This window comes from Balaenoptera ricei, chromosome 1 (genome assembly GCF_028023285.1).
Source record: "Balaenoptera ricei isolate mBalRic1 chromosome 1, mBalRic1.hap2, whole genome shotgun sequence".
Taxonomy (NCBI): domain Eukaryota; kingdom Metazoa; phylum Chordata; class Mammalia; order Artiodactyla; family Balaenopteridae; genus Balaenoptera; species Balaenoptera ricei.
Window position 1 is genome coordinate 22,442,450 of NC_082639.1, and position 12,168 is coordinate 22,454,617.

Sequence of the window (12,168 nt, forward strand, 5' to 3'; positions counted from 1 at the left end):
ACTAAGAGATTGTTTGAACATTATGATATTGGTTGATTGATAAATAAATAAATAGGGCTGAAAAGTGGATAATTTGAGAGCAGAGCCAAATGACCGTCTACTGCCTGGAGGGACTTCCTTCTGAACAACATTGCAGTCCTTTGATTCCGGCTATTGGCGGTCTCCTTGTAGGGCTTCCTCTATGAGCTCTGTAAACATACCCACTCCAGAGATCCCAGGCTATGGAAAAGCGAGGTACACTCAGCCAGAACTGCCCGACTGTGGCCATCAAGCTTGGAAAAAGCCCACTTTTCAAATCAGAGTAGCCAGTTAAATTAAGACTTGTCAAATGGAGGCCAACATTGCTATGAGACTGACCAATGACTGGGACAGCTTGTTCCCCAGCAGAAGTGGAGACAGGTTCTCTTACTGACCCCTCAGTTCTGCAGTAAGAGGGACGGAGAACAAAGGTTAAGCTGGGGCAGAGGCCAGACGCCTGGCAGAGCAGCCTGGGTGCGACCTCCTAGCACAAGTACAGCATATTTCTACTTTCCTTAAACTGCCCTCTAGTCGGAGGGTCCTAGATGATGTTCAAATCAGCAACAATGAAGGAAAATTTCTTTAAAGAGATGTGGAGGGGGCGAGTTCCATACAGGTTAGAAGAACCTAGAATCAACAGCTTTAAGTGGCACCCATTAGAGTTGAGAGAAAAAACTGAGACCCCATATGGCAGCAACAAAGCACCTAGGAAAAATCTGGCTGATCTCCCGTGCAGCCCTGCTGCCTCGTGCCCTCTCTGACGTTTGGGGGAAATGACAAGCACAGTGATGGTGGCTGTGTGCGTTCTCTCTGAGACACAGCTCAAGGGATCAGCTGTGGCTGGCCCGGGACTCTGAAGCCTTCTCACCTGTTTGTGAGCTTCTGTGGTGCAAGCTTTTTTGTAGGGTCGTATTTCTTCAGAGCCAAACCCTGGGATCCACATGTTCCACTGGCGTTCTGTAAGGAAGAAGCCCACACAGAGGTAAGGGGACCAGGAAGGTAGTGTCAAGGTGCAGTGTGACCCTCAGACAAGGGTCAGGGAGGACTAATCTGGGCAATCAACTGTACTAATTAACAGTAACTCTGCAGAGGGGCTCTATGGGACACAAATGGGGGAATCACATATGGTGCCTCCAAGGTTTTAAGGGACACTATTTGACCTTCTTGCAAAGAAATAAGAGGTAAATGAGTCAAAACTTTGAGTGTGGAGCCCTAAGGTTTCCATGCAGCTCTTCAGGAAAGGAAAGTTATTTGTTTCTTCAATTGTCTTACCCCTATGCTCAAGGTAACCCCTCTCAAACCGAAAGGAGGAGTAGGAACAGAAAGGCATTCTTTGCAATCTGGAGTTAAGAGCCAAGCCCCAGTTCTGCTGCTTCACTGTGGAGCAATATGACGTTGGTCTCAGTTTCTTCACCTTTTATATGGTAACAACAGAAATAACCACCTGATAGGATGGTTGAGAGGCTTCAATGGCATAATGCAATCCCAGAGCCTGGGATAAATACATAGAGATACAGATACAGACACAGGTATGTCCATGCCACAGCTCCATGTCCTTGTGCCACTGGATATGACCATCCCTGTAAGACTGTCACTACAAGTTATCAGAGGGCAGAGATTTGGTTTTTCCACTTTTTCAGTAACTGGCATAGCCACATGGCCCCCTAAATCCACATATAAAAGTGTCCTGGACTTCCCTAGTGGCACAGTGGTTAAGAATCCGCCTGCCAATGCACGGGACACGGGTTCGAGCCCTGGTCCGCGAAGATCCCACATGCCGCGGAGCAACTAAGCCCATGCGCCACAACTACTGAGCCTGTGCTCTAGAGCCCATGAGCCTCAACTACTGAGCCTACATGCCACAACTACTGAAGCCCGCGCGCCTAGAGCCCGTACTCCACAACAAGAGAAGCCACCGCAATGAGAAGTCTGAGCACCGCAACAAAGAGTAGCCCCCGCTCGCCGCAACTAGAAAAAGCCCACGCGCAGCAACGAAGACTCAACACAGCCCCCCCCCCAAAAAAAAAGTGTACTGCACTTTAAGTACATCCAATATAAAAAAAAATAATTATACTTACAGAAGATTATTTAGGGAATAAATCTCTACTCAAAAGGAGTTACATGGGGACTCCTTTATCATGCTCCCTTAAAGCACTGAAAACATTTGTTCTGCAAATTTGATTTGCCCCAGGCAGGCACTTACTTAAAATCAAATTGAATATTAGTGGTTTTATAGTTATACTCTGTGTCTAATGCATAGCAAATATTGTGTGAATGAATGATTCACGGTTGGTTCTAGAATTATTTTATATACAGCTCTCTTCCAATATTTCTTTGAAAATAAAAATGAAACTTTCTGCTAATAATAGTTGTTGTCAGTACTTGAAAGTGACACTAAGATTATTCTCTGGAAATTACACTTTACAATCAACACAAAGTGGATCAGGATATGGATATGCAAAGCCACTTTAAAGAGAGTAGCTACCAGGCATGAATGCAAACATGTAAGTACGTATAACTATATATTTAAATAAGTGTGTACAGCTGACCTTTGAACAAGGCAGGGGTCAGGGGCGCCAACCCTCCCTGCACTTGAAAATCTGCGTATAACTTATAGTCAGCCCTCCAACCATGCTGTTCCTCCATAAATGCAGTTCCTCCATATTCACAGATTCAACCAACCGTGGATTAGGTAGTACTGCAGAATTTACTACTGAAAAAAATCACCTATAAGTGGACCATGGTCAGTTCAAACTCGTGTTGTTTGAGGGTTAACTGTATTTATATTTTATATAATATTAATAGAATAGCAACAACATTTAGTGAATAAAATGTGTAATAAAATGGCTGGGACAAAGCAGCATTGTGCAAAGCATTCTATGTTCATTATCTCATTTAACTTTCACATTTATGAAGAAAGATCCTGTCTCAACAAATGATCTTCACTTCAGACAAATCAAATGGAACATATGTCAGGTGTAATCACAATATAAATATTCATGCACTGTATAGCATTTATGGTAATATATATGATAACATATGTGTATGTGTAATATGTGTGTATTTGCATATACATGTTTATAATAGATTCTGATTAAAATATATTGTGGGGACTTCCCTAGTAGTCCAGCGGTTAAGACTCCGCACTCCCAATGCAGGGGGCCCGGGTTCAATCCCTGGTCAGGGAACTAGATCCCGCATGCCACAACTCAGAGCCTGCATGCCGCAACAAAAAGATACCACACGCTGCAACTAAGACCCGGCACAGACAAATAAATAAATAAATATTAAAAAAAAAAGAAACGTTATTAAAAATATATATATATTGTGGAAGTGTTAAAAAAAAAAATATATATATATATATATACATATTGAACACATATTCAAGTAAAATAGGTTAGGAGATACATAAGTTAATCAGTTTAGTAACCCTGAACATCTACATTCAATTAAACCTAAAGATAATGAACTAGTATGAATATATACTCTACAAATAAATATGCTTAATCAAAAAAAAAAAAAAAACAGAAATAAAGAAAGACCATGTCAATCAGAAGGGGAGGTTATTCAACTATTCACGTATAGAAAATAGCCGGGTCAGAAGCAAACACTGGCAGTGCCCATCCCAGCCCGACCAGAAGAGAGCCATCAAGAGTTTACAGCCTCGCTGGCAAGCTTATCCTTGCTGGGTGCGGGGCAGGGAAGTTGTGGGCAGCAGGCCTAGATGGTTAACACCAGGTTCCCTAACTCCCCAAACCCTGATCCTGGGCCTCCAAGCAACCTTCTGATTATGATTCAGGTTCCATTAGGCCCACTACAGAAGCTATTCTGGTCATGCAGACTTTCGAGTATCCATGTCTGTGATAATTCTTACCCTTAATGAAGAAACATATTCCAATTTTATTTTCAACAATTAAAATACAGAATATTTTTAAAAATAGGAATGTTAAACTTTGAAAGTAATATAATCTGCTGTGGGATTTTTTTTTTTTGGTATGGTAAAATATACATAAAATTTACATTTTAACCATTTTTAAGTGTACAGTTCAGTGGCATTAAGCACATTCACACAACCATTACCACTATCCATCTCTAAAACTTCATCAGTCCAAACCAAAACTCTGTACACATTAAACAGTAACGCCCATTCCCCCATCCTCCTAGTCCCTGGTAACTACCATTCTACTTTTTGTCTCTATGCATTTGTGTTGTGGTGGTTTTAAAACATGTCTGTCATCAAGAAGTGGAGTCTGTATTCCCTCCCCTTGAACCTGGACAGGTCTTTGTGATTGCCTCAAAGAACAGGAATCAGCAGAAGTAATGCTGTGTGACTTCGGAGACTGAGTTACCAAAGGCCATGCTGTTTCTGCCAAATGGTTATGGGACACTTGTTCTAGGAGCCCGCAGCTGCCATGCAGAAGTCCAGCTATCCTGGGACTGCATATGAGGAGACCAGGTAGAGAAACCACAGAGACAGACAGAGAGAAACTTGTAGAGTCCCTGCTTTTTGAGTGTTCCAGGCCAGGCATCAGACGTGGACATGATGAAGCTCTGTTACAGGTTAAACTGTGTCCTCCAGAAAGGTGTATTGAAGTCCTAACCCCCAGTACTTCAGAATATACTGGAAATAGGGTTGTTGGCAGACATAAGTAGTTAAGATGAGGTCATACTGGAGGAGGGTAGGCCCTTAATCCAGCATGACTGGTGTCCTGTGAGGAGAGACACAGACACACAGGGGAGAAGCCCACGTGAAGACCGAGACACAGGCTGGAGCGATGCAGCTACAAGCCAGAGAATGCCAAGGATTGCTGGCCACCACCAGAAGTTAGGAAGCAGCAAGGGAGGATTCTTCAACAGAGGCACTGGAGAGAGCTTAGCCTTGTTCTTCTGGCTTACAGAACTAAGAGGATAAATCTGTGTTTTTGTTTTCTTGTTTTTTTTTTTGTTTTTTTTTTTTTTTTTTTTTTTTAAATTTTATTTATTTATTTATTTATTTTTGGCTGTGTTGGGTCTTAGTTTCTGTGCGAGGGCTTTCTCTAGTTGCGGCAAACGGGGGCCACTCTTCATCGCGGTGCGCGGACCTCTCACCATCGCGGCCTCTCATGCTGCGGAGCACAGGCTCCAGACGTGCAGGCTCAGCAGTTGTGGCTCACGGGCCCAGTTGCTCCGTGGCATGTGGGATCTTCCCAGACCAGGGCTCGAACCCGTGTCCCCTGCATTAGCAGGCAGATTCTCAACCACTGCGCCACCAGGGAAGCCCTTTCTTGTTTTTTTTAAAAAAAATAAATTTATTTATTTATTTTTGGCTGCGTTAGGTCTTCGTTGCTGCACACAGGCTTTCTCTAGCTGCGGTGAGCGGGGGCTACTCTTTGTTGCGGCGCATGGGCTTCATCATTGCGGTGGTTTCTCTTGTTGCGGAGCACGGGCTCTAGGCGCACGGGTTTCAGTAGTTGTGGCACGTGGGCTCAGCAGTTGTGGCACACGGGTTTAGTTGCTCCGTGGCATGTGGGATCTTCCCGGACCAGGGATCAAACCCACGTCCCCACCATTGGCAGGCGGATTCTCAACCACTGCACCACCAGGGAAGCCCCCAGTCTGTGTTGCTTTAAGCTATCTAGTTTGTGGTACCGTTACGGCAGCCCTAGGAGACTAATACGCCTTCCTTCAAAACACTCTCAGCCCCAGCCACCACCTGACTTCAATCACATGAGAGATCCTTAGCAAAGCTGCCCAGCTAAGCCCAGTCCACCCCCAGGCCCATGAACAAAACGAACAACTGTTACTGTTTTAAGCCATGTTTGTTACACAATAATAAATAATTGAAATAGCTGTCTTTTGCTATTAATACCAGCAATGTTTACCAGAAGTGTGTTATTTATTCCACCTCCACTACCAGTGCCTCCCGGAGCAGTATCTCCCTGACACTGGGAAGGAAGCCTTTCAGCCATGGGCTGATCTGCACTCAATCCCTTAATATCTTCTGCCTCATTCCCTTGGCCTGACTGTCTTTGTAGTCACAGACTGTCCCCTTTCTTTTGATCACACTGCAACCAATGCAGGGGGGTAGCTTATTCATTTCCAAGTGATTACAATTATCAATGTTAGATGAGGGCTTCCCTGGTGGTGCAATGGTTAAGAATCTGCCTGCCAGTGCAGGGGACACAGGTTCAAGCCCTGGTCTGGGAAGATCCCACATGCCGCAGAGCAACTAAGCCCGTGTGCCACAGCTACTGAGCCTGAGCTCTAGAGCCCATGAGCCATAACTACTGAACTCACGTGCCACAACTACTGAAGTACGTGCGCCTAGAGCCTGTGCTCCACAACAAGAGAAGCCACCGCAATGAGAAGCCCACACACCGCAACAAAGAGTAGCCCCCGCTCGCTGCAACTAGAGAAAGCCTGCACGCAGCAACAAAGACCCAACACAGCCAAAAATAAATAAATAATTTAAAAATATATATATATCTTAACAACAACAACAAAAAAATGTTAGATGAGTATCTCCCAGAAAAACCGAAGCTCAAATTTAGTGTCTATTAAGTAGAACAGCAGAATACAAAATTATATGTACATTATGGATATAATGTTCTTGAGAAAAATACATCAATAAGCTAAAAACTGGAAGGAAAATACCATTATATGTATGGTAGAGATATAATAGCTACATTTACTAAGCTCTTACTTTGTGCCAGTCACTTTACGAACATAACCCATAATCCTCACAACGACCCTGTAAGGAGGGTATTATGATCCCCGCTATACAAATGAGGAAACCAGCTCTAAGAGAAAGTAACTAGGAAGGATAAGGTGGTACAGTTAGAAAGTGGCACACCCAAGGCCAGGGTTCATTCCCCCTACCATGCATGGATTTCTCTTTCCTGTTTAATGCTACTATTGCATGAATACATAAATCCCAGAGCCCAGAAGTCTGATCCCGGCATGAAGGTTCCTGGAGGAGCAATGGTGTGGCTACCTCAGGGAGAAACGAGACCACATACCTAGATGCAGCTGGACATCTTTCACCTCCAGGGTGCTGGACTTGCGATGCCGAGCAAGCTGGCACGCTGCTGTCACCACGCTCTCGATAAAATCATCAGCAATCTGCAGCAGCATCTGGGGGAAAAAAAGTGGGGGAGAGTAACCATGACACTGGCAGGGCAGGCTCCTGTTGCTGGGACAACTGTATCTGCTTGAATCACATATTCAGTCAGGCTTTCTAACAGAAGGCCTGGAATCAGCATTTGAGCGAAGGTGGGGAAGAGGAGTAAGGACCACAAGAGAAACACATTAACTCATTAACCAGGTTGAGAGAAACTCACACCTTTCTGAGGATGTACTTTCCATACTTTGTACCTAGCAGCTATCAACCGGCCCAACCCCTACCCCCTCCACATCTTCTTATGAATTAGGTAGGAAAATAAAAGTGAATCATTAAATCCTCACTCCCTCATATGCCCTTAAAGCATTTTTATTTCCATTATCTCACCTAGTCCTTATAATCATCCTGTGAAAAAAATGGGGCATAGGTTTTACCCTAACTCTATAGAGGAGGATGCTAAGATTCAGGGAGATTAACTTGTTCATGGCCATGTAACTATTAAGCAGCAAAACCAGGATTCAACCTCAAGGTTCTGAGTCCAAATCCTGGATTCTTTCCAGTTCATTATCAATTATTTCTAGACTGTGTGAAGAGCAAAATCAGAATTCTGAAGTTAAAAATCTACATTAAAAAAACTGAAATTTTGATCAGTGAATACCTTCCTCATGGCTTCCTCTGCTGACCAAAAAAATAAAATAAAATAAAATTACAACTATAGTTATAAACATTCCTTGTTCTGCTGGACTATCAATGCATTGTCATCTTTCCTATGGAACCAAATGGATACCACCTAAAGGAAAGATTTCTAATTAAACATGGCAGATCAACTCTAAAAATGACCTCCTCTCCTTCCCTACACCCATTAAAATAACAAGAAAGGAAAAAAAAAAAAAAGACATATAAATCCACAAAGACAACAAGAATAGGAGAGAAAACCTTAATGGACAAGATATTCCAATAAACTTTTTTTTTTTTTTTTTTTTTTTTTAAATTTTTATTTATTTATTTATGGCTGTGTTGGGTCTTCGTTTCTGTGCGAGGGCTTTCTCCAGTTGCGGCGAGTGGGGGCCACTCTTCATCGCGGTGCGCAGGCCTCTCATTATCGCGGCCTCTCTTGTTGCGGAGCACAGACTCCAGACGCGCAGGCTCAGTGATTGTGGCTCACGGGCCTAGTTGCTCCGCGGCATGTGGGATCTTCCCAGACCAGGGCTCGAACCCGTGTCCCCTGCATTGGCAGGCAGATTCTCAACCACTGCGCCACCAGGGAAGCCCTCCAATAAACTTTTAAAGTAAATTTTTGTTAAGAGGTAACAAAGGAAGAATGGGAACTGACCTAGCAGACAGAAGGTATAACACAAATGCACGCAGAGGGGACGCCAATGAGAACGAACTGATTTGCCCTTCGCAACTCCTAAGAGATCCAAGATTCGGAGGTGTGATTAACCACAGAAGACTGGACTGAGGTATGGAGCTAAAAACTGGACAACTGTTACATGTCTGTACAGAGTAGTCCCCCAACCCCCACACTTCAAAAGCAGCCAAGTGACTTCCCACACGTACCTGACCCAGAACACAGTAGGTTTACTCCCCAGAAAAACTGAACAGGAGTGGCTACAGATGAGAGTACACCAGACACAGCAGAGACAAGGGAAAGACACAGCCCCTTTCTTTCTCTTGCCTTGCTTCCAGAACGTTAGAAGCTAGAGATAAACCCTCCAGATAGGAGACTAAAGGATTTTTCTCTGCATATACCAAATGATTCCAGAGAAAAGACTTACAGATACTGATTAGGGAATCCCCCATTAAGAAGGCTGACTATGGACAAATTATTCTGAAGCGAAGCCAGTGGTATGCTGGAGCCAGATTAGATGAGGTCATGAAGGCCAATTATATGCATTTCTTCCAATCCTGCATTCAGTGACAAAATGTTGATAGCTTAAAATAGGGCATAGTGAGAATATTTACACCACAGAAATCAGGAAATGCTGAAAGTCAGAGTCTTTTTCTCCACAGAGCTGGTTGTTAAACATTTACCAATACATGACTGGGCAAAGACCATCAGTCAATAAGTTCTGCTTCAAATCAGGTTTTTAGTGGCTCATTCTTTAAGAACAGATAGCCAGGATCACCAGACATTTGAAGAAAGTCTCCAACACTAAAAAGAAAATAAACAAACCAAAGGGGAAAAAAGGGACCCAGAGGAAACAAGACAATGCAGGGAAAAGAAGAAAATGTCAAACAACGTAATTAATATCCTTAGAGAGAAAAATAAGATACTACAACCGTAAAATAAGAACAGAATGGCTTAGGGAAAAAAAAGTCAACAAGAAAAAGTTCATGGAAATTAAAATTTTTATTATAAAAGAAAGTTAAAATTTAGAACATAAACTAAGGAAAATCTCCCCAGCAAGTAGAATTTAGAATTACAAAGAAATGAAAAAAGAGAAAAGATAAAAAACCTAAGAGGATCAATGCAGAAGATCCAACATCCAACCAACTGTCATTCTACAGAGAAAGAAAAAAAGCAGAGAAGAAATTATCAAAAAACTAAGATTAAAAAAATGGAACCTTCATACACAGCTGGTGGGACTGTAAAAGGATGGAATGCTTTGTAAAAACAGGAAGTTCCTCAAAGGAAAAACACAGAGTTACCATATGACTCACCAATTCCAGTCCTAGGTAGATATCCAAGAGAAATGAAAATGTATGCCCACAGAAAAATTTGTACATGAATTAAGAAAAAGAAAGAGGGGCTTCCCTGGTGGTGCAGTGGTTAGGAATCCGCCTGCCAATGCAGGGGACACGGGTTCGAGCCCTGGTCCGGTAAGATCCCACATGCCATGGAGCAACTAAGCCCACGTGCCACAACTACTGAGCTTGCGCTCTAGAGCCCACAAGCCACAACTACTGAGCCCGCCTGCCACAACTACCGAAGCCCATGCGCATAGAGCCCATCCTCCGCAACGAGAAGCCTGCGCACTGCAACGAAGAGTAGCCCCCGCTCACCACAACTAAAGAAAATCCTGTGTGAGGACCCAATGCAGCCAAAAATTAAAAAAAAAAAAAAGAATATTACTTAGAAATACAGAGGAATGTTCTAGAAACAATTAAAACTGTTGAAAGTGACTGCCTGTGAGCAGCAGCCTATGCCCTTTTTGACAGGCAAAAGTAGCAGTGCTGTTAGGTATAAAGTGCTAGGCATTCTCCTAGGTGATTTGTATAAGTTATTCATGGGACCCTGACAATAACCCTGTAGATAAATAATATCATACCTTACCAACACAGGAGGAAGCTGAGTCTCAGAAAAGTTAACTGACCCACCCACAGAGCCAAGTCTCAAATTCAGACTTGTCTGCCTCTAAAATCTGTTCTCTTAACGGCTATTCTATACTATTTCTCAGGGACACAGTCTCTGGGGTACCCAATCCCACCTTACCTCCTCCACATCTTCATCCAATTGCTCATTAGGATCCACTTCTCTTACTAAGTCTTGTAATTTCTTCTTGGTCAATACCTAAAGTTAATTGGGAGAACATTTTTTTCAGCCAAGTAGCAAAGAAACAAACACCTCATTACCCTATAATGAAAGGCTATCAATTTGTTGGGTTTGGTTTCTACTTTCCAAAGAATTATCAGTCTGGCTTACTTGGTGCTATTACTACAAGACTATAGTCTCAAGACAGAAATAGCCTAGGGAAAGGCAAAAAGAGCAATATGGAAGAGAGGCCAACATCTGTCAGATAGTTTCAGTAAACTCTACATTAATTTGCAATTTTCTGACCACCACAAGCTGTACAGTGCCTCTGCTGCCTTTGGACAAGCTCTTCTACCCTTCGTCCTACCTGCTCAGCTCACAGTGCCTCCTTTCTGAAGCTCTCCCAGCCCACCCAGGTAAAAGCAACCACTTCCTCCTTTGGCCTCCACTGTACCCTGTGTACCCTTCTATCATTGTATACATTTATAAACTTGCCTGTTTCTGACTTAATAGGCTGAGGGCTCCTTGAGGGCAGGGAACATGTGTTCATCTCTGTATAACTAAATATCGATATTTGTGAAAGTATGTACAACTATGATCCCTCTTTCATAAAGGAAATGTTATACCACATATATATGCCACTAAAGAAGGATCAAAAGACATACACTAAAATGCTAACCATAGTTATTTTGGGGTGGTGGTAGAATTCTGGGCTATTATTCTTTCTCTTTTTCTAAAGTTTCGTGATAAGCATTGCATGACATTGGAAATAAGGAAAAAATAATAATTTTTAAAATAAATATTTGTTAATAGTGTCTCAGATCTATCCATTCAACCATCACTTAATTCAAGCCTTTGCCACATACCTTGATTTACTGCAAAAGTCTTAGACTTGGTGTTCCTCCCAGTGTGACCCCCTTCCTACCTTTCTTGTCCCCTTACTGTCAAGTTAATCCTCCTAAGATATACGACTTTTATTATGTTACTTTTAAGCTTATTAAATATTTGCAAAGATTGTTTATTGACTAAAAGTTCCAACGGAAACTGACTAGCATAGGCCTAGTATGTTCTGCCGTAATCCTACCTATACAATTTTATCTCCTGCTCTTCTCCAACACCACGCCCATCATGGGTTGGTCTCCTGAATACCTGCCCAACACTTCCCATTCACCGTTGCTAGTTCCTCCCCCATTCTCTTGAACTGTTGTCTCCTCATCCTATTCTACCCAGCCTACAAGGCCCAAGTCAAGAGAGTATACTTATTTCTTATGGCTCTGGAGGACAGAATCAGGATCATGGGTAGAAAGAGGGGGTCAGATTTTAGAATCACTGCAGAAAATAAAGGCAGCAGCTAGATGAACTAGGAGAAAAGACTGGAGGCAAGAGTACTTTCATTACAGGAATAATGAATAATGAATCCATTAATTATTTAACTATTTTATTTTATTTAACAATTATATAGCATATATATTTATATATAAATATATAAAAACCTGTCACAGGCAAGGTGTTGTGTCAGTGCGTGTATATATGGATGTATGTATATGTATATGCATGCACACACATAAATACTACA

General features: G+C 42.5%; 1 protein-coding gene across 3 annotated transcripts in view; it reads right to left on the reverse strand.

The window, feature by feature from the left end:
* The window catches only part of TAF12 (TATA-box binding protein associated factor 12), a 28,045-nt gene that overhangs the window by 1,055 nt on the left and 14,822 nt on the right, over nt 1-12,168 (reverse strand). For all 3 annotated transcript variants that reach the window (XM_059896352.1, XM_059896333.1, XM_059896343.1), the window contains 3 exons: nt 10,554-10,631; nt 7,017-7,131; nt 887-975 (listed from right to left, as the gene is read on the reverse strand). In XM_059896352.1, the coding sequence (XP_059752335.1) occupies nt 887-975; nt 7,017-7,131; nt 10,554-10,631 (282 nt within the window). The remainder of the gene's footprint in view (nt 1-886; nt 976-7,016; nt 7,132-10,553; nt 10,632-12,168) is intronic.